Genomic DNA, 14,162 nt, shown 5'->3' on the forward strand with positions numbered 1-14,162 from the left:
TGGCCTATTATATCAATTATGCACTTGATCATTGACTCAAGGTAGTGGTTGTGAGTTGACTGAATGGCTGTGAGGTGATACACATTCATTGTGATTGGATACACGATGATTGCAAGTAGACTCACACTAATGAATGTGAGAGGTACCCAAACTATAAATGTGAGTGATGGAGTATTGTTTGATTGTGAGTGGTAGGAATCCCATACATGCTAGTGCATGAGGCTATCAAGCCATCAATCATGATGATTGCAAATTGTCAGGCAATGATAATTAGTGAATAGGTCAATGACTATGAGTTGACAAGTCTACCTGCATGTGAGTGCTGGGCCAATGGGTTTATTGCAAGTCGGCCACTCAATTGATTGTGAGTGCATGGTTGATATGATGCGTGCAAGTTGGCCACTCAATGACTACAAGTGCATGGCCTATACGATGATTTCGAGTTAATGCAATGTGTATGATTGTGGATTGCACACAAGTGATTGCCTAGACAACTAGTTGTGATTGTAAGAGCTAACCATGAGGATATATATGCAAGTGGACAACTTTAGTACTCGTGATTGGGATGGCTCAAAGGATTGTGATTTGTAGCCTTATTGATTACAAGTCCACAATTGTATGACAATGAATGATAGACTCTATTGATTTACAGTGCATTGTAGACATTACAAGTCCACAATTTGTGCATCCTATAGGATTTGGATGACGCCACTTGTGGAGAGGTACTCGATCAACTCGTGGAAGGCCACCTCCTCTAGCTTAGCTAGGGATGGATACATCACACTCAATAGCTCTCAATGGAATTTTTGCTCACTCCTGCGAAGCGGTGCCTACTTCCATGTGGTTTAAACATGCTTTACTACCAACCTTGCACTTAGATTCCACAAAAGCTTTGGTACTCTAGACTTAGTTCTAAATGATTTTTTAGATCAAATTTGTAGAGGTCCTAGCCACCTTGACATTGGCCATTATCTTTTAAATTCTCTTCATATTATCTAATTATCTTTGGATTGTTGTCTAATCTCAGGCTATGAATCCAGCTATGGTCTCAAAATTTGGTTATTTAATCATTGCTAGATGGTCAATTTTTTTTGGTTTCTACCTCATGTAGTGCCCTAATAGTATCATTGGCTACTTTCAAAAATTTTCTCTCTAATAAGAATCTTACAATAGGGTCCATTCTCGGATTTTCTATATCAAGTACTTGTCCTAAGTTACCTACAACATTATTGCAACATAGTTCTCTTGCAAAGGAGGGTTTTGGTGATAACATAAAGGATTATGATCTAGCGTAGCTAATCAAGATAAGGTTCTCAACTTAACTCTTGGTATTGCTCTTATGAATTCATTATTCTATTATCATAATAAAAAAGACACTTTGAGGGCATACCAATTAATAATGTGTTTCTAGCATTTATCTTCAATATTATTAGGCAACAACATAATGGGCACCCAAGGGTTTGAGGGCCTAGGCACTTCTCAATGTGGTGGTCTCTTATGATACACCAAGTTGACTAAAGGAGTGGTAGGGCTAATGAAACTTGAGTCCCAAAACCCTAAAATAATATTACAACATCATAATATTAATGCTATGATGTTGAAGTATTAGTAATATTGCAATACCATGAGCAATTAATATTGCAACCACAATAAACTATAACATCAAATGTGATTATCTCTTTAATTAAGTGCTTATCTTATGCAAGCTTATGCTCAAAATGAAGGGGATGTAATGCAGAATGCATAAATGTTAAAATCCAAACCTTGTCTTTTTTATTTCTTCTACTTAAATTAGAATTTTACCCTAATCGACAACTTCTTAAAACTAGCCATAATGGGTTTTGGAGTGCCATGCTCATCTTGTTGGGAAGTGAGCTTAGCCCAGCACTCATAGTAACATTTCACCCTATTCTTCCATAATGATAATCATATCAAGCTTATGATGGGTGTGTAGAGCTCCATCACGGAGTCTTGACAATGAAATCAAATGTTAGGGCACTTGAGCTCAATGAAGGGGAATTGCTGAACTATTTATTATTTCAAGTGATTTCACATAATTGTGGGTATCTATCTCTCACCTAGGTTGCTACTCTTCATTCCCTCTTCTATTGTTCCACTCCTATCCCAAGAATGTAAATTATAACAACAAGAACCAAGCTACACAAGTGTTCACCAAATCTTCAACTCTTACCATTGTAATATGAATGGTTGTGGAAGGATAGTTTGGTAGCTCTCATATGGGGTGCACTTCTTGCAACTACTCTCTATTTGTCTTCGTTGATCCATTCTCTCTTAAATGCATAAGCAAGCAACAGAAGAAAAGAGAACACTCATACTAGCAAGAGGGGAGAAGCCTCATACCCTCAAGCTCAAGAAGCCTCACAAGCTCACTCCCTTGCCCTCTTTCGAGCTCAAGCTATGATGCAAGATGAAGAGAGAAAGAAACAATGAGAATGAAAGCTACAAGATAGGACAAATAAGACTAAACTTCCATGATCTCTTTTTTAACTTTAAACATCAAAGTGATCAAGACTTTAAACCTCTTTCTTTATACTTTTGACCAATTTCATTTGAGTACATTGCCCAACTCTCAACTTGGGCCTTTGTAGCAGTTGTCTATGAAACATTATGATTGGCATAGGAGAGAGCTTGGTGATTGTATTTACAATAGTTCTTCACTACAATTGTGGGATTCAATAGTAATAAAAGTAAATAACCAAAATAAATTGGCAAAAATTAGGCTTCTTATCCTATGCTTGATGCCTATTCTCCTTTCAAATTTCATATCCTTTGTCATCTCTTCTTTTACTCTCTTTTACATGTAGCAACATCTCTCTTGCCTTTCTTTCTTTGTCTTGCACCATAGATGGATAATAGATGCAAATCATTGAAAACATGTATAGACTTCATACAGCTACCTAGTTTGCATAGCTACCACAATGAACCTCAACTACTCACTTGCCTACAACTATTATGAGTGTTGGACCTTGGTTTGCTAGAAACTCAACTATGAGTATAAACAACTCTTCTATAATCTGATGTTATAGCAAAGAGATTGTTGAAGGAGACACCTACACAATGGGATGAGTGCCTTAAATGATCCTCCCTTGTGTGCATTATCATGGGGATAAGTGCCTTAAATGATTCTCCTTTTATGGTGGGGCTCAAGGTGTGCTAACTTATATGGTTCTCCCTTTCGGGGAGAGTTCATAGGGATGATTGTCCTTTTTGAGTGACTATATTCATTGGCACATACATGGGCATTTTGCACTTCTGGGTGATTCTATGATATGTGCTATTTGATTGTGGTGCCTATGTGTGCATGGAAAGATCCATAGGTCAGTGGTGGTTGTCATATAAGTGGATCTTGGGTGATAATGAAATGGTACAAGAACAAAAAGAAATTGTCAAGCATCATGTGGGCCAATAAGCTTTATTTGGATTAAGTAAAATGCCAAGTGAAAATGCTAGTAAACTTTACCTGGATCAAGTAAAATGTGATGTGTAACTCACAAGAAGTTTTTGATATTTTCCTACATGGGAGAAAGGACTCTTTTCACACATTTCCCTATGGTGTTCAACACCATGAGCTTTTGCTCAGGAGACATTGATACCTAGCAAGTTGTGGTTGGCGGTAGGGCATTGTTGGCCCGTAGTGCCCCCAATTATGTCTAGTGGAGATGTCTTTCACATCATCACTAAAGCAAACTCTCTAAGAGTCTAAAACATGAGTCCCTCCCTCAGAGAAGCTCAAGCAATCTTCTCGAGAGTCTAAGATATGAGTCCTTCCCTCCTAGAAGCTTATGATACTATCATAATTCACAACTAGGCGCTCCGCGCCTAGAGCGCGATTTTTGCGGGACACCCCCCCCGCCCCCACCTCTCTTTAACTAATAGTATAGATGTGAAAATTATAGTGGGAGTTTATGTAAGACTTCTTTTCAATGGGATAAACAAGCTTTATCCAGATTGAGTAAACTAACGAGTTGTACTCACATTATCCGCATCGCACCTTGTTTCTCTTGTAAATTTTTCCTGCGTGTTCTTGTTCTTCTCTGTGTTGCCATGAATTCCACTGTTGCCACCCCCCGCAGCTTCATAGACCTCTCATCAGCCCTTAATGTGGTCGCCTCTTCTTCGTCACCGTCCTCGTCTTGTGTTGCTATCGTGCCGAATCTCTACTCGTCTTCCTGCTCCAAGCTTTTCCTTCATGCTATCCGGCCCGTCTCCCCTTCTCCATGCTGTGATTACAGGGACCCTGCCTGCACCCGGGCAGTCGTGCAGCTCTTCCCGACGGTGGAAGACGAAGAGGCTACAGAAGAAGGAGAGCCTCAAGTCTCATCCCCTTTGAAGCTCAAGAAGGGCAAAGCTGCCCTTCATCTAAAGAGAGATGGGGTATCCCTCTGTTCTTTTTATCTCAAAGAGCAAATTCCTAATTGTCTCTCCATTTTTTCGTGCTTCTAAGAATGTTTTGCACTGGTTATCAATGCTCAAATTCACGTTACAAATGCTTAATCATACCTGGTGCTTATGATTTTCTTAGGATATTTTGCACTATTTATCAATCTGAAATGCTTGAATTCACTTTGCAAATGCTTAATCATACCTGATGCTTATGATTTCTTAGGATGTTTTGCGCTATTTGTCAATATGCAATGCCCAAATTCACGTTGCAAATGCTTAATCGTAACTGATGCTTATAATTTCCAAGGATGTTTTGCACTGTTTCTCAATATGCAATGCTCGAATTCATGTTGCAAATGCTTAGTCGTAACCTGATGCTTATGTTATCTGAGGATGTTTTACTTTCTTTGTCAATTTGCAGTGCTTGAATTCATGTAAGCATTACTGATGCTTATGATTGTTATGTGCAAATTGCCTGATTCACATTGTAAATGCTTTGGGATAATTGTTGCTTACAGTTGTTATGTGTATGTAATTCTTAGGGACAATTGCTGCTTACAGTTGTTATGTGTATGTACTGATGCTTATAGCTGTAACGTGCAAATTGCTGGATCTCATCGTTAATGCCTATAGATAATTGATGCTTAAGGTTGCTATGAATAGGCCTCCTCCCTGTCTCAGCATTTTCATTTATGAGGATCACACATAAGCACCAATTATCACTGTACCATGTCTGATTCATGTTGAAGCTGCTTTTATTTGGGAATAATAGTTGGTGCTACAATTTTTAAGTATCATGTAACTGTCACCTTATCGGTGTACAATGCATAATTCATGTGGAAGTTGCTTCAATAAATGCTGCATGGTTCCTTACATCAAAAATTTTAAAAATGGGCCTGTTTTATTCTACAGTGGTAATTTGTTTTTCACCCATACTGGATACCTTTTGCGAAGTATTCATCGGACAGGATATCCAGCTTAAACATCTATGTCGGGTTTGGCAAAGTGCAGGCTGTGACAATGTCTTCCATCAAACATCATTCATCATCTTGCAGGGTGTTGGAAAATGAAGCATTTGTGAGTGGCGGTTTGGCCCAATCAGATTGGATTACTTGGTGATGTCCTCCATCAGACATTGTTTCAGCATCTGGTAGGGGAATTAGCAAGAAGCATTCTCAAGTATCTGTGGCTGTCATTGTTGGTTTTGTCTGAATATAAGTGAACCCTTTATTGATGGGTGACAGCTTATGTCAACATAGTGTGAGAGTGTACAATGGAGGAAGGTTGTGAACACGGGAGAGAAGGCAAGAGAGAGACAGAGTGAATGCAGAGATATGGAATGGAATTGCACTGATCAGAAAAGGAAAGGTGAATACAAGGCTGCGACAAAAAGCCCCTGTATGCTGCTGGTCTGGGGGAGGGCGCTGGCATTATATATAGCTGAAGATTGCAAAACTGGCTGACCAGCTGTAAGTGGAGGCAAAATGCTGCAAATTGGCTGGCGATCAGCTGGGAGATGTGAAAATGCTGTCCGACTTGCACATAAAGCTGCCACCTGCCTGTCACATGGCATAAACTGCAAAACACAGTCATGGAGAGGTGTGAACAGGGCTGAAGGCTAATGATCAGGCTGGAAACTGAAATGCGAATGTACAAACAGCTCTTTGGGAGACTCTGACAGAGCTCACAGCCAAGAGATGGACAACACAAAAACATGGAATGCTAATACCCCCTCTAAGATCCTAGGAATGGCTGAAGGCCAAGGGGATGCACGTGATGAAGCATGAAAGACTGCGATCTCTCAAGCATGTGCTCGGTGTACGGCAATGGATAGTTGTCCCTCTTAGTAGCAGTGTTTACCTTCTTGTATTTGTGAATACATTGTCTGCATGGTTTTTAGTAGGGTAATAGACTATCTCCAACTTGGAATTTAATATATGCTCTTGAACATAGTGATATTGAACCCTAATGTGCTTTGTCCAAGCACGAAGCACTGAGTTCTTGGCAAGGTAGATGTCACTCTGATTGTTGAGTAAAGTCGGTCCAACTTGAGGGAATCCAAACTCCACAAGCATGTGGCAGAGCCATATTGCCTCCTAAGCAAAATAATACAATAGTCAATACTTGGCCCCCATTGATGAAAGAGCAATGGTAGGCTGCTTCTTGCTGCCTCAAGAAATTGCACTGAAGTGAAGAGAGAGAGGATAGTTGGTAGTAGAATGTGGAGAGTTGATGCCAACCCAAATAGGACCACACCAATTTGTAAGAGTGGCCCCCTTGCCGCCTTGTGATGTAATGCCCCTAGGATTGAGTCCTCGAAAGATATTGCAAAATGCATAGAGCAACTTGTTAGTGAGCGTGACGGGGAGTCTTCATGAAAGAATACAACAAAGCTACCACAAAAGAGATGTTGGGCCATGAAACCAGCATTCCTTCTTGGATAGGGTGGTAATAATCTGATTAAGCACTAATTACAACAAGCATAAATTTCACATGAACTAAAAATACAAAATTTGCTACTTAAAATCGGACAATGGATACCGTGTTGGCCCCGAAATTGGTGCCTCTTGCGATATTTCTTCATCTTGTATTATTAAAGTTTGAAGTACATTGAGATGCAACTTGATCTCCTTCAATCTTCAATACATTGTGTTGTCGGTAGCAACTAGCAAGCCTTCAAACCAATTTGCTCCTTGGTTTGCTTGGGGATTGCCCTTCAATTTGCGCCTTGGAAGATGAAATTCTACCCCCAACTCAAGGTTGGCTGGCTAGCCTCTTGAAATTCTTTGAAATTTCCAAATTTTAGCTGCTGAATTTCAAGTCCTAGGCCTCGAATTTTGAGTACTCTTTTCAAGGTGGTCGTCAAACTCCAATTTTTGTTGTTAATTAGTGTTTATTAGTAGAAATTCTTCAATTGCACCCTCACAGGACTGAATTTGGCTGAGATCTCTTTAGAAAAGCCGTGAATTGGCTAAGAGAATAAAGAGAGAGCTGGAGAGAGGATTTTCAGAGTTTCACCGCCAAATTGATTGAAATTCAATGTTGTCCTATTGTGAATGGTTGATTGATTGCAGCCCATCATCAATAGAAGCCCCCCATGCAATCACTTGCCTTGTGGACCCCAAACTTGCCGTCCGGCGTCACTTGCATGTAGGGACTCTTGATTAGGTAAGGGTAGCTCTTTGGTAGACTCCAATGGCTAGGCTGATCACTAGTGGTTGGAAAGTTGCAACTGTTAGAAGTGGTCATATCATAGGTTCACGAGTGCCTTGGGTCTAATATATAGGTACTCTTTTCATTTTTTATTTGGTAATTTGCCACCCTATTTTGTGGTTGGACAACTCCTTTATTTTTGTCCATGAAAGGTGGGAGTGTGGCCACAATCCATCCATTCATGTACTTGTAGGTTCTTGGTTTGGAGAGAGGGAGCTTCTGGAGTGTGTGAGTCAGTTTAAACCATTGTAGTCTTGTCATAGTGGATTCCTATTTCTGGTTACGTCTTGTGCTTTGTCTCTTTCATTGATCTTGTGTCTTTCATTATTTTGTTGTGTGTTTTGCTATTCTAACATGGTATCATACGTTATGGTTTATTGAAGGAGCTATGCTTATAATCTCATACTTTCTCACCTTGTTTTGACTAGTTCGCATCCGTTTGACCTTGTAACCATTGCATTTTAATGAACTGGCTTTGATGTCACCTGCCCTATTGCGTTTGATGGAATGTGTATTTGCTTCTCTTGCTACACTATAATGACGGGCACCATGTTTTGCTGATAAATATTGCTGACATGGCTAATTTCAGATTGCCATATGGTGATTTGCGTCGACGTACTAGGCCTTGACTACCTTTGTGTTGCTTTGCGTGTGGGCACGTTGGTGCTAGTTATAATCGCTTGCAATTGTTTTGGCAAAAGCCTTAGCTAAGGCTTATATAGATGTAGTAAAGGCTATTGGTACTTTCTTGTTCTACCAGCCATCTATTCGATCTCTCGTTCACGAAGATGGACTCCAGGAAGAATTGTGTGTTTACGATAGGACTTTGATGTGAACGCGGTGATGGTTCCAATGTGTAATGATCGCGAGGAGTTAGTGGCGAGTTGTAGTCTATGTTGATTTGGGAGATGGTGATCGCAGTTGTGATAACATTGGCTTCTTTTTTTTAATGTTTTTGAAAATGTAAAGTGTTTAAATCTTTTAAAGTCCCCCCTCTCCCAAGTGCAAGTTCACATGGGGGGGAGGGAGCGAAAGGAAGGAATGTTAAACCTAGATCATTACCATAATGACTAGTATATTGAATAGTGATCCCAATGGTAGCAATATTGTCACCATTTAGTATCCTATACGTAAACCAAGTACATCCAAGATCCACTACATAACTAAGCCATCCATCACTACGGAAGTGGGGGTGCAACCTTTCCCTTGAGCATCAAACAATACTTTGGACACCCTCCATCCATTTGCATCTATCATAGGTGAAACAATATTAAAACTTTACCAAAAAGCACGTGGAAATGTGATCAACACTATATGGAGCATTTGCATGACTAGCATTAATACCATGAGTCCCAAACATAGTTGGCTGCATGTATTCATTGCCAAATAGACCACCTTGTGCCCAAGGCATCTTGCCAACATTACTATACATAGGGTTTCGCATTTAACTTTTCATACTCGGATACATTGGGCCTTGCATACTATGCATCGGTGGTTGCGTACCAAATACATTTAATCCTTGCATCTCCATGGTTGAAGCATGCCATTGCTTGGCGAACCACCACGAAAGTATCTTGGGTGACCCACATTGGCATGCATACCTTGCTATCCAAAAACCCATTCACATCATTTTCTTTTGCTCATTACCCACATTTGGAACATCATTCTATCGCATTGGCTCTTTCTTCAGTACATCTCGGTGGCTCGAAGCTCTTAAAGGCAATTTCCTCTTCTTGTTTTTACTGCCCTTCTTCAGGGAGTTCAAAAAGCACATAAACCAAGGGTCATTTCCCAACTACACAAACACTTGAGTTGCTGTTCTCAGCTGATCTTTAAACTGGTCATCAAATTCCTCTCCCTCTTGCATGCCATCAGCTTCAAGAGGCCTTGAAGGACCCGCATTTTGATTGCTTGCTGCCCATGCTACGTGCCTTGTCTAAGATTAGGCATTGCATTTCCTCTACATTTTGTGAATTTTCAGACTAATAGGCATCATCACTTCTCAATCCCATCTCACAATATGAAGACACTCTTGCTGTAATGCTTAGTTGATTACGATTTCAGCACTAGAGCAATGCTTCTAACTTCCAATCTGGTGGCACATGCCCACCAAATCAAGGGAATTGATGGTATCCCGGCAATGGAACCATGAAACTAGCATTCCTTCTTGGATAGGGGGTAATAAATTGATTAAGCACTAATTACAACAATCATAAAATTCACTATAACTGAAAATACAAAATTACCACTTAGTCCTGGACAATAGATAGCATGCTGGCCCCAAAACTAGTGCCCCTTGTGGTTTTTCTTTATCTTGTATTGGTAAAGATTGAAGTACACTGAGATACAACCTGATCTCCTTCATTTTTCAATACATCTTGCTGTCCATAATAATCGGCACACCTTCAAACCAATTTTCCCTTTGGTTTGCTTGGGGATTGGCCTTCAATTTTCATCTTGGAATACAAATTTTACCCAAACTTAAGGTTGCCTGGTTGGCCTCTTGAAATTTCCTAATTTCAGTTATTGAATTTCAAGCATCAGGCTGTGAATTTTGAGCACTCTTCTTAGGGTGATGTCAAACTCCTATTTTAGCTGTAAATTAGGGTTTAGTAGCTAAGATTTTTCAGTCACACCCTCCCAAGACTGAATTTGGCTGAGATCTCTTGAGGAAAGCTGTGAATTGGCCAAGAGAAGAGAGAAAGTTGTGAAGATATGCTAGGGTTTGTTTGAGGAAACACAACATGTATGACCAAGGTTGAAACACAAAGACTCAGATAGAGGCAAGCAAAGCTCAAACCCTAAACGCAAAACGCAAAATGCAAAAACTCAAAACTCAAACATCGAGACAAACAGAGAGAGAAGAAAGTTTGAAGTGAATGAATGTTGTAAATGAATGTAAGAGTGTATAGAATGCCCAAGGGTAGAACAATGTAGTGTCAGAGTGATGTCCACTGGAGATGGATCCCAAGTGATGTGACCGCTAGTTGGAGTGCAAGAAACACTAAATGTTGATTACCAGAGTGTCTGTGAATTGAGACGATTACAGAGGATGATACCTGATGATGAGGGTGGTAGCAGAAAGCTGCAAACTTAATAGTAGGAGGGCCACTTGGAGAAGTAGAAAGGTCGCCAGATGCTGCCAGGTAGGGTGAAGGCCAGATGCAAGCAACAGGAGGTTGTTGGAAGGTGTGGGAGATCATTGCCAATTGTGGCTTGGTGGAGGAGTGTCCAAACACAAGCTGGAGGAGATCGACTATGTGTTGGCGATGGTGGAAGAGTCCAAATGTAGCAGGAAGAAGGACGCGAGACAATGGGTGACAACCAAGGAGGAAGGTGCCAGACATTGCAAGGGCTGATAGAGGAGTGGCAACAATCACGAACATTGGAACACCGCGTGGATGAAGGCTGATGGATGAAATTTGCATTGAAAGAATGAGAAACCTGCTCAAAGGGATTGAGGTTGAATGATGGACAGCTTGTCTATTTATAGATGTTGAATGGTGTCCCAAAAAATTAGGGTTTTGGGGTCTAAGTAGTCACCCCAGAGAGAACAGGGTAGATCAAAGGGTGCTTGTTGACTGTCCTATGGCCTACCCAGCCCTACAAAGACGGATGGAACTACATTCAACTTTCCTTTTTTAATTTTGGTGAAAAGTTAATTTTAGGGGTAGCAGCCAATTAAGTAATAGTGACCTAGAAGACGGGAGTAGGGAGGGTACACCCAACACATCACAAAACAATATAAGCTTACCCAACCACTCGAGGATGTCGATGACGGGGGAAAGGTGATGAAGTATTATGGGAAGAAGGATAGTGGTGTAATCCGCCGATGAAAATAGCTTAGGATCCGTCTAGTGGTGCTCTGCACAATGAGATGTATAGTATGCTACATGCTGAAGAATGTGGATATAGTAGGTGCCACTTTGATATCATCCCTTGTGGGGAAATTGTTCTTTTGTCCAAGCACTCTAATACAAGGATAACGAAATTATGCAATGCATAGGGGAAGGTACAACAAGGAGGAAAGGCCGATGTCGAAAAAAAGTGATGAAACTTGTAGAATACCAAGAAGGGTAAAACCCCCTCTCAACTTGGATGTTGATGCCGAAGAAGAAAGAGGAGCTTGAGGATGTTGGTCTTCGTGTAGTGGCAAGAACAGTGTGGATGAAAATGATGAAGCATCCCGGTTGGAAGAGCAAGGATAGAAGCCACTGCTATAATAGCATAAAGAGAGATGCTACACGATCTGCCATGGGAGGGGAAGCCTTCATGCTAGTGGAAGAGCAAAACTCCAAGTAGATGGAACCATGAAAGGAGCGGTGTGCATCTCGTCTCTAGCTTAAGGACTGGTGGAAGCTTGTATGTTAGTCTTACAGTGAAATACAAAACCTTGCAAAAGAAATCAAAATTTGCAAGTATGGAGATGAGTAGTGAGATGCTTCAAAAAAACAAAACTAAAAATAAAGGAAAGCAAAGATAAGTGCAATGCAATGAGTATGTAAGTATCTAGCAAAAGTCTAAAAAGAGAAAGGCTAAGTGTGTGGTCACCATCATGTACGGCAAGGTGGGGAAGGTGTTGTGGAAGGTGCGGTGGATGCCTTAGGAATGGATGCGTAAAGTGCAATAGGTGAGTCACTAGCAGACCAATCAACTAATCCTTTAGGAGTAGTGAAGGAGATAGGTTGTCGAGATTGTTTGTGTACCACATATTGAGTAGCTGTTGGGGTAGATGGAGCAGACGATGTAGTAGTGGGAGGCATAGCCCCATTGGACTCGCCAATCGGAGTGGAGGTAGTCATAGATCAGTTGATGCAGTAGCGGGAGGCATAGCCCCATTAGACTGGCCAGCCAGACAGTTGTAGTAGTTTGTGGTGGTTTTCTAGGAGGAAGACCTTGGGTCTTGATATAACACTTCTCGTCCACATGGCTCGACCTCTGGCAATGTGTGCAAAACCTATTTTTTTAGGAATTTGTTGCCAAAGGGGTTGTCTTTCTTTCTGTTGGAGGAAGTGGTTTCACCCTTGTTTTGGCTTTCCTTCGCGTCTTGCTAGTTCTTGCCATTGTTGATTTTCCCTCCCGAAGAAGAGGCAACCAACTCTCACCCCTTTTGAATGGATGGGTGTGGAGGACTTCTTGTGGACTTGATCATGCAGCCTCGCATAACGCAAGAACTGGCACTCAAACTGGTAGAGGGTCGGCAATCGAGGTAGTGAGATAATGTGCTAGATAAAGTGGAAGTATTTGTCGAGCAACTTGTTCAAGAAGAACGTAATCAGATTGTCGTCCGACTTTAGGGAGCCAATAGTGTCAAACTCGGCAAGTAACCGTCGATACTCAACCAACTTGACTTTTAGATCATCCCCTTCCTTAATGGAAAAATCCTAAAGCTCAAAATCAAGATTGATATATTGAGTGTGATCTTGACCCGCGTAGTGGTCAATGAGATGACTCCAACACTCGGATGCGAGGAGAAAATGCTGTAATTGAGAGTGGAACTCAAGAAGCAACCCTTGCATTAACTAAACATTGGCTGCGGCATTACGGGCTTTCTATTGATGGATATGATTAGGGTGAGCTAATCAAGGGTGCGGCATAGGCTCAGTACCAATGATGAGGTTCCAAAGTTCCTGAGATTCAAGTACTTGTTGCATAAAGTTCGATCAAGTGGTAAAACTCGACCCGTTAAAATGTGTCTTATCTGTGAAGGCATTCTTGGCTGTTGCAACAAGAGTGGTAGTGCTAGGAGATGGAGAAGGTGTGTAATGGGAGTGGGGTGAATAGGGGGGATAAGGTGGGGGAGCGGAGTACACTTGGAAAGGAATCCCAAGGAGACTACCTCCCAAAGCAACTAGATACCCTTGATTGACAATAGGTAAGCTTTGTAGGCTCCTGAATGTACTGTGGATTTGCAACAGAAAATGCTATTTCAATGTTTTCTTTCTTGTCGTGGGGATTTTCCCAGTCCAATGGAGATATTGAGGAGCACTTTCCCTGTGGGATGCAAATCTGATGTTTCAGGACAGCCAGGGCCCTCTCTTTGCATCTGTCCAAGCAACACTCAGTGTGGACATGCAGTATGTAAGACCCTTTGATTGAGAAATACTGACTGCCAAACCTGTAGATGCTTTTGGTTGACTTTTTGCATCTTGTCTAAGATAATGCTACTTGCAGACTCAGACTAGTCTGGCTGCACACTGACTTGTCTGCCTAAAAGTTTGATGACCCCGTGTGTAAACTTCATGTGCCCATGCACCACAGTTGCAATACTGCTGCCCAAAACAAAATACAGATGCATTTAGATGACAAGAAGTAAGCTTTGTAGGCCACCTGAATACTTAATAATGAAGTCATACAAAAGTTAAAACTATCACGTTTTCTTTCTTATCTTGGATATTTGCACATCTTCTGAGGTTCCCATCCGGGAGCAGTGTTGAGGACCTCTTTTTGTTTGGAAAGCAAACCAGAAGTTTAAGGACAGTCAGATGTTCTTCCTTACATCAACAGCAATCTTAGAATGCAAACAATCATCTGGCAAGTGAATC

The 14,162-nt window shown here is 41.1% G+C and overlaps 1 protein-coding gene across 1 annotated transcript in view; it reads left to right on the forward strand.

The window, feature by feature from the left end:
- Positions 1-3,968: 3,968 nt before the first annotated feature.
- The window catches only part of LOC148030163 (uncharacterized), a 42,996-nt gene continuing 32,802 nt past the window's right edge, over positions 3,969-14,162 (forward strand). Inside the window, exon 1 of the mRNA XM_087686433.1 lies at positions 3,969-4,395. Coding sequence (XP_087542559.1) covers positions 4,066-4,395 — 330 coding nt within the window. The 5' untranslated portion in view covers positions 3,969-4,065. The remainder of the gene's footprint in view (positions 4,396-14,162) is intronic.

The sequence above is a fragment of the Lygodium microphyllum genome, chromosome 10 (assembly GCF_053477565.2).
Source record: "Lygodium microphyllum isolate KBCC chromosome 10, Lygodium_microphyllum_v1.1.10, whole genome shotgun sequence".
Lineage (NCBI taxonomy): Eukaryota > Viridiplantae > Streptophyta > Polypodiopsida > Schizaeales > Lygodiaceae > Lygodium > Lygodium microphyllum.